This window comes from Pinus tabuliformis, chromosome 5_2 (assembly GCF_031772625.1).
Source record: "Pinus tabuliformis cultivar Carrire ecotype Pingquan chromosome 5_2, CPIR1, whole genome shotgun sequence".
Lineage (NCBI taxonomy): Eukaryota > Viridiplantae > Streptophyta > Pinopsida > Pinales > Pinaceae > Pinus > Pinus tabuliformis.
This window is the reverse complement of record NC_142306.1, coordinates 582,467,257-582,488,603: the sequence shown is the minus strand read 5'-3', so window position 1 is coordinate 582,488,603 and position 21,347 is coordinate 582,467,257. Positions and strand designations below refer to the sequence as shown.

Below are 21,347 nucleotides of genomic sequence, written 5' to 3'. Positions count from 1 at the left end.
ATAAGGTGAAGTTGTGAATGTAACAAAGATTGTCTTATAATAGACTTAGCTCTCTCTTCCCTTTATTACCAATCAGTTAATTATTTTGGATCTTGGAGTGCTTGTTCTAGTCCTTTTCCTAAACTCCACAAATTTTTATGCATTAAGTTCATTTGGACTTTCACCTTCCAGTATAGAATTTTGACCCATTTAAATTCTCAATAACTATTTGTTCCATAATTAAAATAAATAACTACTTTATAATTACATCGGATCCACTGATCACGACCTTTGTGAAAGATCCTGCAGCTGGCACTACAACAAAACCAGCGATTTGCGCCAGATTTAGCGCCAGATTTTAGTGCATTTTTTTTGTAATTGTGATGAGCAACCTGGCGCTAAATCTGGCTCTATTGTACAATTTTTAAAGCGTCCTTTTTTGCACCTGATTTTGCATCCTTTATCACGCTAGATTTTGCATCATTTTTTACACCAAACTATGCATCATTTTTTGCGTCAAATTTTGAACCAAGATTTGCATCTTATTTTATGACAGGTTTTGCTTCTAGTTTTGTGTCATTTTTTGCATCTATTTTTCATTCTCTTTTGCTTCCTATTCTGTGTCATTATTTGCTTCCATTTTTGCACCATCATTTGCATCAAGTTTACACTGTATTTTGAATCCAATTTAACGTCTTTTTATGCATCCATTTTGTGTCAGTTTTTGCATCTAGTCTTATGCCAGGTTTTGTATCTAGTCTCTATTTTTGCACCAGCTTTGGTGCCTATCTTTGCACCGTGTGTTGAATTTGATTTAGCACCAAATTTTGCATCCATTTTTGTGCCCATTTTTGCATCTTTTTTTGGACCATTTTTTACATCCACATTTACGTTTGATTTGTCTCCATTTTTCCCATCTCATTTTGCACCATATTTTGCGTCATTTGTTTCATCCAATTTTGCATCATTTTTAACACCATCTCTTGCATCTAATGTTACATCATTTTGAGCATCCAAATTTGCATTTATATTTTCATCTTATGTTGAGTCATGTGTTGTGTCCACCTTTGCATCTTATTTTGTGTCTAATGGTACATTCAATTTAGAGCCATTTTTTACGTCTACTTTTCTATTTGTTTATGCACCAAGTTTTGCATCCAATTTTAAGCTATTTTATGCCCCGTTTTGCACCATTTTTTTGTGTCTACTTGTGTCCAATGTTGCACCATTATTTACACCGACTTTTTCATCCAATTTTGCATTTTTTTGGTGTCTAGTTTTACATCGTTTTCACCATCCAAATTTGCATCTTTTTTTGCCTCATTTTGTGTCCACATTTGCATATAATTTTGTGTCTGAGTTCGAGCCTAAATTTGCATGTGATTAGGAATCATTTTTTACATCCAATATGGCATCCTTGGTTTCACCTTTTTTCAGCCCCATTTTGCATCTTGTTTTATGTCTTTTCTTACATCTTTTTTTTTCCTTTTTTGCACCCAAGTTTGCATCCCAAAATTACACCATTATTTGCATCATCATTTCGCATATTAATTTGTAACGTTTTTTGCTTCTTTTTAACGCTCAACTTTTCATCTTATTTTACATCTAGTTGTTGTCTTTTTTTGCATCTAATTTGGTGCCCATTTATGTGTCCTTGTTTTTGCCCAATTTGATATCCTTTTGTATGCCATGTTTTGTTCCCTTCTTTGTGTCAACTATTGCACGATTTTTCACTTCTAATTTAAAACACTTTGTATGTCAATTGTTTGCATTTTGTATTAATTCCTAGTTTAACATCCAATTTTACTTTCAATTTTGCATCCATGGTTACATCCGCATTTGACTTCTTATATAGAGTAAATTTTTCTTTACATATATGACCCCCTTTATAGATTCATAGTGAAATATATGATAGTTTCTAAATATCATTAAAGCAGATATCACAATTCAAAATCATTTGTAAAGAAATTTAAGAGAAATTGACAACATCCATCCAAAAAAATAACATTGTGTCATTAACAATTTTCAAAACATGTATAAAATAGCAACATAATACTAAAAAAATCAGTATTATTTTTAATCAAAACAAGTAAAATTCAAATATGATTAACAAATCAAAATCTTTCATGAATATCGTTATTCTACGATAAATTAACAACATACATAAATCAAACTCATCGTATGATTACAAAATCAAAATGTCTCATTGATATAGGGTAAATTCACAACACCCATCTAAACATAACAATGTCATTCTACACAATAATTTCTTCATAAAAAACAATGCATGTGCATGCCTAGCTACCACCACCAAGATCATCCTCATGATCATCTTGACCATCCTCATTACTCTGATCCACATCATCACCAACACCGCAACTATCATCATCATCTCCTCCTTCACCACCATCATCCTCATCCTCATCCTCATCATCTCCTGATATATGTTGAACATAATTTGGATCATCGTCTTGGCAATCATTACCTATAGCATTCTGACAAAAAAAATCAATATTACATGTTAGTATTAATTACATAACACAACGCATGTTTTTGTTATACAATGTTAACCATAAAATGAGGTAAGATATAATATCTAATAGTACTAAAAAATAAACTGAAAATATGGTTTAAAAGTATACTGGAAATCCAACTAAGATTACATACCATAGAGTCCATCCAAACAACAAATTCAACCCATCTCTTTTGCTGCAGCACCTCCTTTTCCAAATGATTTGGAGGTCTTCCATATTTTAGTTCCTATCAATCAGTAAATAGGGAGAAATTAGATAACAATGACTTTCTTCTAGTACACAATTTATTAAAAAAATATCACATGTTTAATATACTTACAAAGGTTGTTATCAGTGCTTTTAAACCTTTCTGGCCACTACGATGAGTGACTTTTGTCTTGGTTACCTCGCCTTGGATGCCTTGTCCTTAAACATAAACCAATTCAATTTATTTTCACACAAATACATGTCTAAGATACTTATAAGTATTAATACATTCTAAATAATGTTTAATGAAAAATTCAATACCTGAATGCTCTCATTGCCGGCTTTTCTTTGTGCATCCAACTTCTCATATGATTTTACAAGTTCTTTCCATACTTTAAAAGGTATGTCAATAGGTCTTTGTTTCATTCTTTGATCTTGAGGCATTTTTCTAATTTTTCTTGTTTGGTTAAAAATTTTGGTTAAAAAAAACCAAACAAGTAATTCACATCAATGGCATGGGGACTCTATGGATATGTGTAAAAAAATGGCTATAAAGAAAACATCCAAAAAACATATGAGCTCTCCCTTTGATGGTCACTTGGGGCATATGGCTGGAAAGGAACAACTCCATTTTCGAAAATCAAGGACAATCCTTTCTCAAAGTCCTTCCTAATATTTGCTCCAAATGTCTTAAAATGAAAAACAAAATTCAAACATCATCCTTAAACATCTCCCTTAAATATAACGTTGGACCATAAATTCTTCACTTTTATTGTTATCGGCTCTGGAATGATTTTTCTATATGCAATTATATAATGAAATATGTGTGCACTAACGAAAAAACATTGAGTTTCATTTTTCATAATCACAAACAATGAAAAAAGAATCACACGTAACTAGCATCATTTTGGAAATTTTATATTTATTAAAAATCTTTAACATGTTTTCCTCCCATATCTCATAAAAAGGTGTGAAATTTTTTATATACTCTCCAATAAGCCTAAGGATCACATACCTTTTAAAACTTTGCATTACCATTATATGTTTCTCCTTGAAGATATATAATATGTTTCTTCTTTAACATATATATTATGTTTCACATTTCTTAATATTTGACAAAATACTAAAGTTGAAAAGAATATAAAATCTCACTTTTTAGAATATTTTATGATATAAGAGATTGATTTAAGTGATGTTTTGGGTTAGGAGAGGTTAGCTTTATATAATAAAAGAATATTAACAATTTTAAAGTCTAAATTTTGACAATTCAACATAATTTGGCTTTACATAATAATAAAAAAGAAATTAAGAATTTTTATTTCATATATCTTATTCATAACATTTTAATGGTTTATTCATATAGTAATAAAAAGTTCATATTTATAGGCAATTTGAAAATGATAATTTTAAGAGTGTTTACATCTAAAAAGTGCGGGAATAGTTTGAGATATGGTAGCACACAGTGTCCCATCATTGTGAGCTTTTAATACCATGAAAATGATCATTTAAGAGTGTTTACGGCGAGGGAATAGCTTGAGATATGATAGAACACATTATCCCATCATCGAGTTTTTAATACCATGATTGTTCACTAGTGAGAAAAAATCGCATGGAGAGAACACAGAAAAATAACCGAATGTAGAGAAAAAAAAAACAAAAAACAAAAACAAAAACAAAATTTGTAAAAAAAATCATAAAACAAATATTATATACTTTTAAATTTTGTATTTGTAATTTAACTTAAAAAAAAAAAAAAAAACAAAAACAAAAAAAATTAGTAAGAAAAATTCATAAAACAAATATTATATACTTTTAAATTTTATATTTGTAATCTAACTGAAAAAATTAACATACTCGTAGAGGAGCTAATTTATTTGCAGATATTTCTTGGTACCTAAAGCCATCACTTATATTTTATTAATTTATAAATAATTTATATTTTATTAATTTATAAGTAAATAAATAATTAACACTGTAAATTGTTACACAATTAATGCTATATAAAAAAGGTTAAAATTTTATCTATGATTTAGAATTAATGTTTTAACACGGTCTACAATGAAGCCATTATCACCTAAATCAATTTAAACTATCTATGATTTAATATTCAATAATCCAACAAAACTACAATGAACATCTTCCACGAGCTTATCATCTTTATAACATATATTGCTTCAGCTGAGATTCTAGTGTGTCAATTTTGTTTCATAACTACGGGTTATCGCTCTGTATAATTTTATTGGAATTAACGTGACCTCGGAGAATTTCTCTGATGAGATAAGAAAAACGCTCTGATCGAAGGATGGTAATGTATTCATAGAAGTCACTGCAAAAAATCATTTGGGTATGAGGATTTTCAAGATTTCAATGGAAATCTGGATGTGGGATGCGATGTTACGATGTGGGTCGAAGAGATTGAGCTCTTTCTTTTTCTGGATTATGGGATTTGAATGCAGGAGTTGTTTCTATGGATGATAAAATTATGAGATTGAGGATTGTGGTCTTTGAATGCAGAAATTGCTTCTTTGGATGATAAACTTGTGCTTTTCTTATAAACAGTTGTGGGGATTCTCCTAAGTTTTTATTGATTTCTCTTTTGTGTATCATTCTTATCATTGTCAACCCCATTATCATATCAATGTCTAGGATGAGAAAGACAGGGATGGGATCAGTGAGGGCTCAATGTCTTTATTGTCATCAGAGTCCAGGTCGGTTTATGGCAGTGAAATGGAAGGGTAATCCCCAAGGTGGTTTGTTGACGATGATCAGACATGACACAAAATGAGGCGTGGGCTCGTTCTGAAGACCAAGTGAGTGGATTCCTTTGATGTGGAGGCCATGGACGTGCCCAGTGTTCATAAGGGCCATGATAAGGACCTTTCATTAGGACGGACGCTCGACTTGGCATTCCAAACACTTGGAGTGGTCTATGGAGATATGGGTACCAACTCCTTGTATGTTTTCACTAGTGTATTCATCCAAGCTCGTACCAAAGGAGAGGAAGATGTTTTGGGTGCATTAGCTTTAGTGATGTACACAATAGCCCTCATCCCTTTGGCTAAATAGGTGTTCATTATGCTCAAAGCCAATGACAATGGTGAAGGGGGGACATTTTCCTTGTACTCTTTGATTTGCACATATGCGAAGGTCAATCTGCTCCCCAACCAGTAACCATCAGATGAAAAAAATTCCAGTTTCAAGCTCAAGTTGCCCACCCCGAAACTGGAAAGATGATTAAGAATCAAAGAAAGCCTTTAGAGAAGTACAAAATTGAAGACCCTACTGCTACTCTTGTTTCTCATGGGTACTTCCATGGTAATTGGGGATGGCATACTTACACCTGCAATACCAGTCATGTCTGTTGTTAGTGGCATGCAAGATGAAATATCTAGCTTTACGGAAGACACAGTGGTCATTGTCTCAATCATATTCCTGGTGATCTTGTTCAGCATAAAACAGTTTGGTACAAGCAAAGTAGGCATGACATTTTCTCTGGCACTCATGATATGGTTTTTCTCTATTGGTTCTATTTTACTTTACAATATTATTTAACATGACATGACAATTTTAAGGGCATTCAATCCTATTTATATCTATTACTTGTTCAAGAGGAACACTATCAAAGCATGGATGTCCCTAGGAGGTTGCGTGTTATGCATAATAGGAGCTGAAGCTATGTTTGCTGATTTGGGTCACTTCTCAGTAAGATCCATCCAGATAGCCTTCACATGTGTAGTATTCCCATGCCTACTATTGGCTTACATGGATCAAGTTGCATATCTTATGAAGCATCCCTCTGTGGTGGAGAACGTATTCTCTGCTTCAATTCCAGATGGTTTTAGCTGGCCAGTCTTCGTGATAGCTAGTGTTGTTGCCATGATTGCAAGCTAGGCAATGATCTCAGCAACAATTTCATCTATTAAAATGTCCATGGCCCTAGGATGCTTTCCCAGATTGAAAATAATTCACACATCCTGACGGTTCATGGGTCAGATCTACATTCTTGTCATCAACTGGGTTCTAATGATAATGTGTGTCTTGGTATGTGATTGTTTTAAGAGCATGGTCGAGATATCAAATTCATATGGCATTGCAAAGGTAGAGATGATTATGGTGACTACAAGCCTAGTGACTCTTGTCATGGTTCTTATATGGGCAAAAAATATATTCCTTGCGATTGGATTTCCTGTTCTATTTGGATCAACTGAGCTAATTTATTTTTCTGCAGTTTTGATGAAAGTGGGGGAAAATGGTTGGATAAATGGTTTTTGCCACCTGCTTCCTTCTTGTGATGTACATTTGGAACTATGGAAGTGTTCTGAATTATCAGGAGTTGTATATCTTGTTGGTCACGGAGATGTCAAGGCTAGAAAGGATTCATGGTTTCCTAAGAAACTGGTTATAATCTACTTCTATGCTTTCATGAGGGCAAACTGCAGGGCAGGCCCTGCAAGCCTCAATGTACCTCACACCAATCTCTTGCAAGTTAGCATGACATATACTGTCTAACTTGAAGGTTTCCATGAATCAAACATGCTGAATGTTTTTCAAGGACTAAGTCACAACATCAATATGGTGATGGATAACAAAGATTTCCTTGAAGGTGGCAGAGATGAAGTGAATTTTAATGTGAAGTTAATAATCATAAGTTTTGTTGTCGACCAAGATCTTCATTACTTAGTCCTTGATTTTGTTTGATAGAGAATAATAGCCATTCCTACGATTAATCACTGATATTTATGAACAAAGACACCATTCTTTTTTCAATGAAGATGATAGGTGGTATTTTATATGCATGGTTAAGCCTAAGATAAGCCATGTTTTCTACATAAGAAAGTTATATTAAGTTATATCCATGAAAATGAAAGGAAGATGACATTGCATGTTTCCTCGTATAGCTAACCATCGCTCAATAACATTGGATGCTTCTCCACCTCATTCATTACATCATTGCTTAAGAACCTTGGCTGCTTCTCCATTTTTTTTGACATCATGTATTGATTATCTTGTCGTTGGAGGTTTTACACTAAGTTTTTCAACATCGAGCTTACTAGGGCTTGCATCACCGGGGTTATTAGTAAGAATCTCATGAGGTTTTCATAGCCATGATTATTAGAATCAAAATAGTAGGATTTGCACTAAAAAACAGTTCATAGAGCTTTCCTGCTAGGGAGAAAATCACAAGTTCAACTTCTGCAGTGCAGAGCACCGAGAGCTCGTAAGCTTTCTTCAGCAATCCACCTACGTTTGGAAAATGTAGCCTGCCTGCTGGCGATGTTCTCAATCCTCTTCCTCTGCATCTTTCCCCTCACTATTCTTGTATGTCCTCTTTCGTTTTTCCCTCCAAACAAACCCTCTCAAATTGAGAAAGCAGAACAACTCACTCGATGAGAATCCGAATCCAATTATCGCTTCTAACAATAACCCAATACGATACCAGAATTGATTACACAAAACCTCATTGACTCTTCATTTGTTTGGAAAAGAGCCAAGCATATACTTCTGACGAGGGTTTCCGTCTCAAGTCTGGCTCGCAGGACGTCGCTTAGTCAATTGCGAGAAAAGTTTTCCACCTGCCTGTCACATACGGTTTGTCACACTATATATTAAAATCAGGGACAATCCTTTCTCGGAGTGGACAATCCATTTGAATGCATTGATCAATGCTTTGTGCAACGCTGGTAGAGTGGACCATGCAAGTAACTATCTAATGGAGATGAAAAAATTTAAATCCTGATATAGTTTTCTATAGGACATTCATTGGAGTCCTATGCAAGTTGGGTATGGTGGATGAGGCAGTGAATCAACTTGCGATAATGATTAGAAAGGGTCTCTCACCCACATATGCTCTGTACTATTCACTCATCAAAGCTTGCTGCAAATCAAAGAAAATTCAAGCCGCTGCCCAGATACTGAACAAAATGCTTAGGGAACGTGTTGTTCCAAGTCATGCAAGTTTTATCTATGGCATGCATCATCTTGGGAAGGTAGGAAAAAAAATTGAGGCATAAAAAGTTCTTGAAGAAGTGATAGATTGTAAATCCTCTGTACATGTTAAAGTATACATAGAAGTAATGTCTGCTCTATTTCAGACCAGTGAAGTGGAAAAATCATTACAATTAGAAGGAAAAATAATTAGAAGAGGTTGTGAAACTAACTTTTTGACTCTGTAAAACAGTGTTTCTCTAAGGGAAAAATTGATGAGGTATCCAAGATTTTAGAAGGCATAAACCAAAGATATCCGGTACAAGGTATTACATTATGAAAAAATTGAAATGGTCAGATTTATTGTTTTTCCAAGGAGACCACTCTTGCTTGAAGGAATGGAGAGGGCTCTGCTCGTAAGAAAGTACTGAACCAAGACCATTGTCAAAAAATGTTGAACCAAGAGTATTGTTAAAAAGCAATGTTGCTTAGTTGCATGAAAATTTAATTGTCCAAAATTCAATTTTGGACTCTTTGCTGGCAAAATTTCATATAAAGGTATGCCCTTTTGCCTTATAACATGATGATTTTAATGAAAATGGAGGAAGGGAATCAACTTCAGAGAATCAAATGAAGTTAAAAAATATTAGATTATTAATTATAATCCATAGGAAGGGAGGAAAATAAAGGGTATGGTTGTGCTTAGCCTAAAACGTTTGCCTCTCATTTGAGAACTTTTCAAAAACTCAACTTTATTTCTGAATCTATAAACACAACTCTAAGTTTACATCTCAATTTACAGGTAAAGATTCTGTTTAAAGCAAATCTAAAAATAAGAATAAGCAAATCCAGAACTAAGAATTTGAAGCATTATTATTGTGGCAGAGCAAGGCAACTAAAATTTGAGTGTGTGGGAACAAAGTGGGATCTAGAACATGGAAAACTCACCAAAAAAAACAGCAAATATTGTGGAAAGCGGAAAAGAGGAAAAAGAGCATCATTCCTTTGTTAATTCTCATACATAATACAAATTAGATGCATGGTGTGAAGGAAAATGAAATTTACAGGTTTGTGGTTGAAATTTATTGGTGTATCTATACGTGTGGCCCCAAATCATTTGTAGGTATCATACCTGTAATTATGGGTAAGGCCATATTTAATTTGATTTATTTGAAACTAGGTTTGTGGTTAATTCCAACCTAGGAAAACTTGATATATAGGTTCAATAACCTTCTTGTGTTGTATGCCCTCATTGTGTAGGCTCAATAACCCTCTTGTTGTGTGTGCCTCTGTTATGTGGGCCAATAACCCCTCTTGAGAGGATGCCTCATTCGAGTTCAACACAGTGAACATAATTGCTTGTGAGGGAGAAGAAAGGATTGAGAGATATGAAGTTACAGGAAAATGGAGAGCTAGAGTGACTATGGCAGGATTTAGTGTATATCATCTCAGTGCTAATGTTAAGGACACGGTTAAATCTTTGCTCTGTTAATCATATTGCAATAGCTATAAGACTAAGGAAGAAGGAGGAGCTATGTATTTACTATTTTGGATGGTTGGACAAAATTCTCATTGCAACATCTACTTGGCATTGAGAGGCAACGACTATAAGAATGTTCTTGTACAAGAATTTTTTATAATTTATCAATACCATTGTTGAAACTACATGTGACTTTCATGTGTGTCAGGGAAGAGTTCAGAAACCTGACACAATAACTTATTATAGGGGTAAAAGATGAAACTAATTTAAGGAAACAATGGTTTTTACCTGTCCTGTTCAACCAGGGATAAGATAGTTATTCGTTTGTATTTTGCTTCCTTATCCACGTAGACAGGAAAATGCTAAGGCTTGCTAAAATCAATGATATGCCTGCCTACACAGTGGGTAATTGGATAGAGATAGTTACTATTTAACTTTCAGGAACTTCTACTTCACTAGCTAAAATGTTTTGGATTTTTTTTTCTTATGACCTTGAGTACAGAGTCTCATAATCAACTAGAAGAAAAATCAAGTCTATCTTTCAATTGCTTGAACCAGGACTATATCACGGATATTGCAGCAATAAAAGAAATAATTCCAGTCTATAGAAAGGTAGCATAGTAATAACATACTTGAGTTTTCGGGGTGCTTCAAACAATCTCGTCCTAAAGATAGGATTCCAGGTTGTTTGCAGATTTTAATTGGTGTGGTTGGCTCTAATTTTGGAACTTTGTTGGCTCTGCTGCAGGTATCATTTTGCCCCAAATCTTCACCAAGCCTTTTTCATGGACTCACTAAAGGACTCTCATTTTCTGCATCCTTCATATGAGTAAACCTTCGACCCAACACTGGTTTTCAATACAAACTTTCAAAGAGAGAAACTGGCAGTTTGGAGCAGGTTACAAGACCTCCTTCTATAATGAATAGAGATGACCCCGGAATGTGGCAAAAGTTCTCCCCTTCAGCCGGTGCTAAAGAAAACAAAGAGCTTCTCTCTGAAATCTCTAACGGCGTGCTTGGATGGCCTAATCTGACCAAAACTACAAAAATGTACCATGAGTTTTCCTCTACGTTGTTATATTGTGAAGGATAGTGTTTCCCTCAATTACTAACCGTTCCAATAGCCCCTGCTTCCTGATCCAATAGTTTTGACTTCTCCAGACACTAAATAGCATTAACGATTCTATTCCATTACACAAAGATGAGCTGGAAGGGAAAACCCTTCGGAGCACAATATTTCATGTTGAGGTATCAAATTCTTGGTTCCATGGAAATAGAAACCGCATGAAGATATCTACGAACCACTTGAACATAAAAAATGTTCAGTCTCAAAACTCTGAAGTAAATTTGTAAAGAATGTAGCATTAGCTTTCTTGGCTTAGTGAAATCCCTAATTTTCTATCCTATTTGCCTGTCTTAAAAATCTCACGAAAACCTGTAAAGATTGTGCCATTGTGTACGCTTAGCCTCTAAAAGCCCTAGCTTTCTATCTTCTTCTGTGTAATTTGAATAGAACACCATCAAATACCAGAATTATCAATTCCCATTCTCCAAAACTTTTAAATGTGCGGAACTGAGATAGAAATCATTCAATCAAACCACTCGAAATGCATCTGAATGCTGATCCATTAACTTAAAGAACTTCTTCCCAAACTCTGCCATTTTTTAAACAAAATTTTGAGCACAACCTTGTCTAGTCCATTTATAGAGAGCGTTAGTTTATGAAATCTTGCCTGTAAGCCAAAATATAGTCAAAATTTTCCATTGAAAGCTCAGAATAACTGAACCAGAAATAACCCTTGTGAAATTTGCTGCTTAAAACATTGTTTTGAGCACGGCCTCTTTCTTCAGATTTATTTTAGATAATACGGTAGCTTATTTAATGAAATATTTCCAAAAAGTTGAAATATGGAAAATTTTTCCAATCAAGAACTCTAAATAATTTCATTAGGACAAGGCGTAGAGGATTCATGACGGTGACAAGAAAATAATGGCGCTTTGCAATTTTAGCACTCTCTTGCAGAAAAATACCTTTTCTGAAATCGTTTTGACCACGAAGAAACGCAGATGAACTGTTGGAAGTCGTGCAGAGAGAGATCTGGTGGCTCGTGGATCGATTCTGGGGCAATGTTTATGCGATTGCAAACCATGATTGTTCATATGCGAGCTACTGAGCTCGTTGAGAGGGATACGCGCAATGGCGCCAAACTACCAAGAGGATTTGAATTTAAAGGCGGGATAGAATATCTACCATCCGATCATGTCATCGACGGCCATATATTTGTGTTTCAGTAAAATGGATTTTCAAAGAATTTGAAATATTATACATTTTATAGAATTTGAAATATTATACATTCTATTATTTAAGCTAAATAATAGTTTTACTTTGGAAAAATAATTGGGCACATCAAATAAAATATTGATGCGACGGACATAGAACTCCGAAACAATAATGCACCCTTCTCTTACTCCAAAACAATAATGCACCCTTCTCTAGCTGATGTGTCAATGCTTTCTTTGAAGTGGAACTTAAAGAATTAAGTAATTATTCATTATTAAATTGGGATTTTATATAAATTAATTGATTATTTATTAATGTTAATTTCATTTTATAATTTTATAGTAATTTTTAATAGATTTTTGTTAAAGATAATTATTTGAGCTATTATTGTATCAAGATTTTTGTTGTGTCTTTTATTATTATATTTTAATCCACTTTAAACATGCTCAAAATATGTTTTCATCTTCATTTGTGGAGATTATCTACTTGCATATTCAAAAAGTTCTGATGTAGTTTTTGCCTTGAAAAATGATTATTGTGATTGTAATGGTGAGAAATTATTCTATAAACAGTGTTAAGTGTTATTTAGAATAAATGAGAAATTCTTTTTGAATATATAAGACTAATCTTTGAGAGAATAGATATATATTCCCTAATTATCACATAAACAAGGGGTTAATCTTGCATTTAGTGCTTTATCTCTGTAGAGTTTCGCTAAACAAAGGGAATACCTCCTCCTCCGTGACTTCGATTGTCCCTCCCTCTTATAGGATTGCAAATCATTAAGAATTCAATCTTCTTTATTTTAAAGATGTAGTCTTGTCGAATATACCAAAAACATAGTAGGATTCTTTCATTATTGACAAAATCAAGCACATGTGCAAGGGAAGTATTCATCTATGGATGGTTAACAAGTTCATTAATAACTACAAGCAAACGCTTCAAACTATGTATTTAATGATCTCTAGTCATCATCTAAAGAGTTCAAGAATCAAATCAATTCCAACCTAAGTTCTAAGTATATGGTAAACCTCTACTCTAGAGGTTCTATTATTGTAGAATTTCACAACTATGGAAGTTGTGGCAAGGTCTCAAAGGAGGGACTTTCTTTTTGGGGCAAAACTAACCTTTTTTCAAAAGATAGTTTCTATAATTAAATCCATCTTCAATATCCATTTCTTCAACCCCACTCTGCCGGATTTGAATATTGAATCCCCCCTACTTATTTTGGGATGAGATGATCTTTCAAAAGCCAACATAAATATATTGGGGACTTACAACAATATACAAACTAAGCAAGGAAGGGTATACACACATGTGTTAGAATTTGAATTGAAGTTGACTTGAGCAAAGGTATAACAATGCATATTTAATTAAATATTGGTGATTTTAACAACCACGTCCATTAGATTAAAATAATGATACTTTATGTGTATCTATATGCAAAGACAAAATACTTGAAAGGCACCTTCCCAACAACAAAGGTCATTATAAGAAAAATGGAAAAATAACAAGTTGGTGGGTGGTATGATTGAATGAAGAATCAAAGGGCAAGAAAGAAGAGACATCCAAGTTTAGTCCTAATAAAAGATTTTATGGCCCCTTCCAAGGAGTGTGTTATCAAGAGGGACACAAACATGATCATGGAGTCTGTGCTAAAGTCTTATGGGAGAAATAGGAAGCATGTGAATGAGATATTATGGATTTCAAAAGAGAAATCATGTTATTCAATCCAATAGAAGCAAGGGGATTGGTGCTACTTGAGACTCCATAAGCTCTAAATCAATTGGTGAAAGCAAGAAGTCTAAAAGATAAATGCAAAGAAAGGAATATCCATCTATGTACAAATCTACAATAAATAAATTCAAAATTATACAGTGTTTCCATATAGACAATGTTAGGTCCCTATAACACTAGTGATTCCCCCATTACTAGTGTCATTGTGGCCCTTACTGTTATTGTTGTGCCCTTATTGTCCCCATATTGTTATTATTGTGCCCCATAGAAGCCCACTATTGTTATTTTTGTGCCCTTATATTATTATTGTTATGTTGACTTTGATTATATTGTGACCCCTTAGACTCCTATATATAGAAATGAGGCTTTGTCATTTGTATCATCCAATAATTGTTCTTTTGTGTAATGTAAAGGAGGTTGCCCCCTCGAAGAGGCTGATTTCTAAGTTGTTGATCTATCTTTTCTATCTTTTTGTGAGTTGGTTTCATAACAGACAACCTAGGTTCGAACCCTAAAAAGTGTAGGGTCTTTGTGAGTGTTTGTGAGGGAATGTGTTTGACATCACATAATTGGATTCCCTTCATCATCAAAGAGACATGTGTCCCAAAAGTCAATTTGGTTTAAGTGGATGTTAATATGATACATTGTATATTTTCTGAGGGTAGTAGCACAATTGGAAAAAAGCATGTTGGCAAGCCCTTGTGTATCCAAGTGATCGAAAGTTCAATCCCCCAGACATATCTCACCAATTGAACTTAAAAAAGATATGATACATTGTATATTGCAAAGCCATTAAGTTAAGTAATGACCTTGGCTAACCCAAATATTTAATTAGAATTTAAGCTCAAACACAACATTAGAAATGAAACCTTCCTCTAGATCTAAGGATATAGGGGTCAACATTGGATATTGGATACAAGACAAGGTGATCAAATGTATCTCTTGGACTAGCATTTTTTACAAAGGAATATAAATTTTAATGCTTATATTAACATGTATGTATAATATAATAATGAAATAGTCACTCTTTAGTTCATGGATAAAAGTGTTGGTGTGGAAGGAAATCTCGAGGGATGTGTCACTATAGTCATAAAAATTGCATTTATTGTGGCACATGGAGAACTTATTAATTGGGTGTAGCTTTAAAAATGGATAGGAGTGTTGTCCTCCCCACCTAACTGCAATTCCTACAAATGACATATTTAGTGATTAACGAGTATATTGTTGTAATAATTTTGAACCCTGTGTTAAGAAATCCCTATGCAATCCAATTTAACTTAGGTACCATCCTCAAAATGAGGAGAAGTCATTTGTGGGTTTAATGTGTATTTCAAGGAAGAATGTGTACTTTGTCGATATGTTGAAAGGTTTTACGGTCTTTGTGTTTTAGTGTACCATGTCATGTTTGGCATTGAGCGTTGGGTGTGTTGGAAGCCAACTCTTGGTAAACTCAAATACACTTGTCCTAAGGAGGGAGTTGGGGTTTTAAGGTTCTCTGGTTGTAAAAGCTTTCAAAGTCAATGTTTTTCATCCTCTTCTTGCATATTGCAGCCTCAAGGCCATTCGATGAGTTGGTGGTCATGCTTAAGGTTTTCATCCTATTCTTGCATTGTGCTTAAGGTTGATTGGTACCTTGTTCCATGAATTATGATCAACTTTGGGTCCTCTTTCAGTAGACACCTCCTAGCCACAGTATTAAAGGCAACATATTGGTTTCCTTTACTAATTTTAGCTTGTAATAAATTTAGATGTAATGGTTGTCACAGGCGTTCATATACAACTACCTCATAACAAAGCTAACACAAGCACTTCTACCCATGCCTACATCACATCACAGAGGAGGAATCAATCAATATTATTCAATATCCCGCATTCGAGTATCCCTCCTTTGAGGATTCAATCCAACATTTATGGAGATCAGGTCATCCATTTACAATAACTAGCTTTGCCATATAGCATGTTCATATTCCTATTGTCATGGCCGAAAGTACCACCGACATATATCTTATGCAATACGAATAAATAATTAGAACGCCTCAATGGATGCAATTCATCCTATAATGCATAATGGATATATTAGATAACCCGAACCATAGGCTCTACCATTTCAAAACAAAATCATTTATCATACATAATCAATAATCCGTCTGCCACAGTTGCATGACACGTTAACATGCGTATCTTAGGGATTATGCACAATTAATCAGAAGCGCAGCATTGGATGCATAGCACAAATAACTTGTACCATAGTTTATACAGTCGAGCCTTAACCACAGTTAACAAATTTGCATAGCGGCTCAAGCACGACTATTCACTATCTTAACAAAGGACAGGTTAACACCAATTCTACATAAGATCCACATACTGTGACTGTAATTAGAATTTCATTTATGTGCATCCATAAAATCATCTCATTAACACCACATGCAGTGCATTTAAAACTCAAGCAAATTCTCTCATATGCTAAGGAATTTATAACATAGAGGGTAAGAAACCAACATACAGAACAATCCACGCAAGTGAGTCAAACTAGATCAAAGGAGAGAACGACACTTGGAAAACAGAGCACCGCTACCCAACCTAGAAATGACTCTTCAGTTCACCACCGAGTCGAGGTTCTTGCCATGGATCAACCGCCTCCAATTGATCTATGCAATGGGTATTTAATACCTTCTTTCATGATATGGTTTCCATTAGCGGTGTCTTGCTTTTATGGATCTTTTTATCCATTTGCGTAGGCTTATCTCATAAAAGCTCACCTTTCTCTCCCATGAGGATTTTCCTCATAGAAGATTGCCTTTCTCTCCCGCACAACTTTTATGTTTTTCTCAATGGATATTTATCTCCAATCCATCCAACTTATCTAGAATTAAATCGAGAATCTTTACCATGAAAGAATTATCCTTTCCCATTCACCAATGTGATTTGGCAAGAATCTCATCTCTTGGTGTCTCGCTTTTCCAAGTGATTAATTTATTAATAATGTATTTACTTTTTATATTACACATCATACCTAGCTTTTCTCAGCTTAGGTTTGCAAAGTTTGACACACAAGGGAGGGGTGTTACATTTTGGATCCCTCTCTTTCCTTAAGATCCCTCCAACTGCAGCTAGAGTTCTTAGATGACTGTAAGGAGGAAGCCGCTATTGGAAAGGGACAGACAGTTTGAAGGTGTCTATCTTGTTGGTAATTCCTATATCGAAAAGTTGTATTTTCATAGTCCAGGGGTTGGGAATACACAATTCCCATCCACTTGAGCTCAATTTTATCTCGCAAAACTTCATTGGGATCTACCTAAACACATATGCAAACATAGGTGAAAATGCCTTTCAAAAGTCTTTCCCTGTCTACTTTGACGAATCTTCCAATAAAATTGCCCACTTTTTCTAAGAGATCTAGATGGGTAAAGTGAATGGGAAAACTGGGAATCTTACCCATACTAGAGTAGTCATCGGCAACATAGTGAGAGGATTGAAGTTGGGAAACCATGGCTTCACTAGAAGACCAACTCATCCCCAAAACCATGGACCTTGGTCAAGGATTTTTTTCTTATCCTCAAGACATTTGAAGATCACCACAAAAAAACATGGGTCTACATCCACCCAAACCGGCGTTCATCCAATCCTATCATAATCGAACAGAAAAACGCTACTTTTTCAATAGAAAATGGGGAATAAAAGTATCACCCAAGGATAATGACCATCGCATCAAGCGCTCAATCATAAGGGAGGAGCAATAATTTGACAATCACACGTCCTTGATTTCTGTTGATTTAACTCTGAACACTCACGTAATATTCTCTTGCTTGGCGAATTAAACACCACTGCATGGAATGGACGAGGATTGAGCCGAACCCTGGATGAAGCCCACTTCATTCTCATCTAAACACAAAACTATATATACGTCAAAGCTATTACAATAGATTCTGACTGTCAACACCTCGAGGTTCTGTTTATATGTGGCTACCTTTTATGGTTACTATTGAATGTGTGATTGGCAATAGTAATGGAAACTTAGGGCTGCCAAATTTCCTTCGATTCCCTCACTACATCCTAACGCAAATAGTTTTTCAATGCCTTGGTTGTCTTTCAAAACTGGTAGGCAGCGTCTTCTTTGATATTTCTCGATGGTTTTAATTCCACTACAATCACAACTTTCATTTACATAAACTTCGTGTTTTCGCACGAGCGACGATTGTTCCAAGGTGAAATGTCACTTGGATGGTTTCAATGTTGTTGACCCATCATAACTAACTAACAGATATGCCCATTACAATTTTATACCACCCCATTATCAATATCAATTATGCATGGGAACCAATTAAAGCAACTTTTCACATTAATTTTATATGAGCATGAGAACATGTGTTAACAAGCAGCCCATAAAGCCTCATTTTGAATGCCATAGTCACTTAAAAGGAATTCCTCTTGTAGTAGCATCCTCCCTACTAAACTTTGCTAGTGCTAACATTGGAACCACCATTACAACAAGATATCTTTCTAGTGTTGACAACACCATTATAGTAAGATACCTCAAGAGAGACAGAAAATTTAAAAAGTATGATAGTAATACGTATCCAGAAGATGGTATTGAAACTAGTAATTGTTCACGAATCCATAAGATTGTAAGGTCATTCTCATTATCATAATCATTGTCATCATCATCACCATCATCCTTGTCATTGTTATTGCCATCATTACATTATCATCATAATCACCATTCATGCCATCATCATCATCATTATGGACATTGTTTGCAATTGTTCATAATTGTAGATGTTGTAAGAAATATCATCAACCCAAAAAATGTGATCAGTGCTAGAAAAGGGTTGTTTAGGACACATTGATATACATAAGAGAAATAACAACTATATTTTTGACAGATGATCGATGATCATCATCATCACCACCATTATCATCATCATTGTCATTTTTATCATCCCCATCATCATCATTAATGTAATTTCTATCGACATTGTTGTAATCATGCATCATCATCATTCATGCCATTATTGTTTTTGATGATGACCTAGATGAAAATGATGATCATGACACCAAAGATAATGCTTATGATTATGACAATGACAACATCTAAAATTGGGAAGATTCGCCAACGTCATTAGTATCGTCATCATCATAATCATTGCCATCATCATCATTGTCATTGTAACCACTATCGTCTTTATCATCATAATCACAATTCATGTCATCGCCATCATCTTCATTTTCATCATTGTCAATATTATTGACATTGTCATCAATTGTTCATAATTGTCAATGCCATAAGGAATATCATCAATGCAGAAAATATGATGATTGTTGGAAAAGGGATGCAAAAGCGAACATAGAAATGGGGGCAACAATAGAAGTAAAATTGGATGAAAAGTGGATACAACATAAGTAGATGCACAACAACATGAAAAACCTGACACAAAAGTGGATGCAAAAGTAGATGCAGTTGTCAATGCAAACTTGGATGCAAACATGAAGGCAAAAGTGGAAGCAAACATGGATCCAATGGTAGGTGTAAAACTTGGCACAAATTGTGGTGAAACAAATGTGGATGCAACAACGGAAACAAAAGTATATGCAAAAATGGATGAAACAAAAGTGGATGCAATAGGGGATGCAAATGTGGTTGCAATGGTAGGCGCAAGATATGGTGCAATAAAAGTGGATGTAACAATAGACAAAAAATATGCAAAATAAGATGCAAAAATGGATGTAAAAGTGGAAGCAAACATTGATGCAACAGACAAAACAAAATTGGATGCAAAAAATGGATATAATGTAAGTAGATGCAAAAGTAGATACAAAACGAGATGCAAAACCCAATGCATAAACCTGACATAAAAGTGGATGCAAAAATAGATGCAATATTTGATGCAATAGAGGATGTGAACATGGATGCAAAATTGGAAGCTAACGTGGATACAACAGTGAGTGCAAAACATGGTGCAAATTGTGGCATAACAAAAGTGAATGTAATGATACATGCAAAAAAAGAATCAAAGTATGATGCAAATGAAGATGTAAAAAGGGATGCAAAAAGTGAAATTTAAAATGGGTGCAACAGTGGATGCAAAATTGTGTGCAAAAGTGGATGCAATAGAAGTCGATGCAAAAGTAGATGCAAAACGAGACACAAAACCCGATGCAAATCCCAGTCCAAAATTGGATACATAAAGGGATGCAAAAATAGATGTAGTAGTTGATGAAAACCTAGACGCAAATGAGGATGCAAACGTGGATGCAAAATTATAATCAAAAGTGGGTGCAAAAGGAGGTGCCAAACTAGGCGCTAATTGTGGCACAAAAATATTAGATGCAATAGTGGGTACAATAATAGATGCAAAAGAGGATGTAAATATGGATGCCAAACAAGAGGGAAAAGTGGATGCAACAAAAGTAGATGCAAAATTTTATGCAAAACTAGACACAAAACACGATGTAAAACTTGGCGCAAAAGGGATGCACAAATGGATGAAAAAATGGATGCAAAAAATGATTTAAAAAAGGATGCAAAAGTCGATGCAAAAGTTGATGCAAGTGTAGGTGCACAAAGTGGATGCAAATGAGGATGCAAAAGTATGTCAAACAAAATTAGGTGCCAAACTTGATGCAAAACCTGGAACAAAACCTGGTGTAAAGGATGACACAAAACTTGGCATAAAATTTGGTGCAAAACGTGGTGCAAAACCTATTGCAATACCTGGTGCTAAACTTGGTGTAAGATTTGGTGCAAAACTTGATGCAAATTTTGTGTCAAGTTTTGCACCATATTTGATAAATAGATGCAAATAGCACCAAAAATGGGCTCTAGATGCAAAAAAAAAGTAAAAAAGGACGCTAATCGCTGGTTTTGTTGTAGTGTGGCTCCTCTTCTCGGTAGCACTAATCTGACAGTAGGGACTTCTCTTGCTCCACCCAATTCTCAACTTCTTGGGTATTGGAATGCACTAACTGATACTTGGATTAAACTTTAAATTAAACTTTCAGGCACTCTACTATATGCCTTACCCAGACCTTCACATGGATAGGGTAGTCGAGAGGTCTCCAAGAAACCCTCGCTGAAACAAATTATCAACTAAAGGGAGAAAATTCACTTGTGAATTGTGCCTTCTAACAATGAACTTTGTTGTTGTTGCAAAAAATTTAGTTAATACAAAAAATTCTTGCTTCCGACTGTAGATGAAAGGTTGTTGCAGAACCACTCAAGAGACGT

General features: G+C 34.7%; 1 protein-coding gene across 2 annotated transcripts; it reads right to left on the bottom strand.

Moving 5' to 3' along the window:
- Nucleotides 1–2,120: 2,120 nt before the first annotated feature.
- On the bottom strand, nucleotides 2,121–12,298 carry LOC149160323 (uncharacterized). 2 transcript variants are annotated; one of them, XM_089433792.1, is made up of 3 exons: nucleotides 2,833–3,824; nucleotides 2,647–2,739; nucleotides 2,121–2,474 (listed from the first exon to the last, which is right to left on the bottom strand). In XM_089433792.1, exons 2-3 carry the CDS (start codon nucleotides 2,656–2,658, stop codon nucleotides 2,277–2,279), a joined length of 210 nt encoding a protein of 69 aa, XP_089289918.1. In that variant the 5' UTR covers nucleotides 2,659–2,739; nucleotides 2,833–3,824; the 3' UTR covers nucleotides 2,121–2,276. The 2 variants fall into 2 exon arrangements, with proteins under 2 accessions (XP_089289918.1, XP_089289917.1); XM_089433791.1 differs by lacking the exons at nucleotides 2,647–2,739; nucleotides 2,833–3,824 and adding an exon at nucleotides 12,136–12,298.
- Between the last annotated feature and the right edge of the window lie 9,049 nt (nucleotides 12,299–21,347).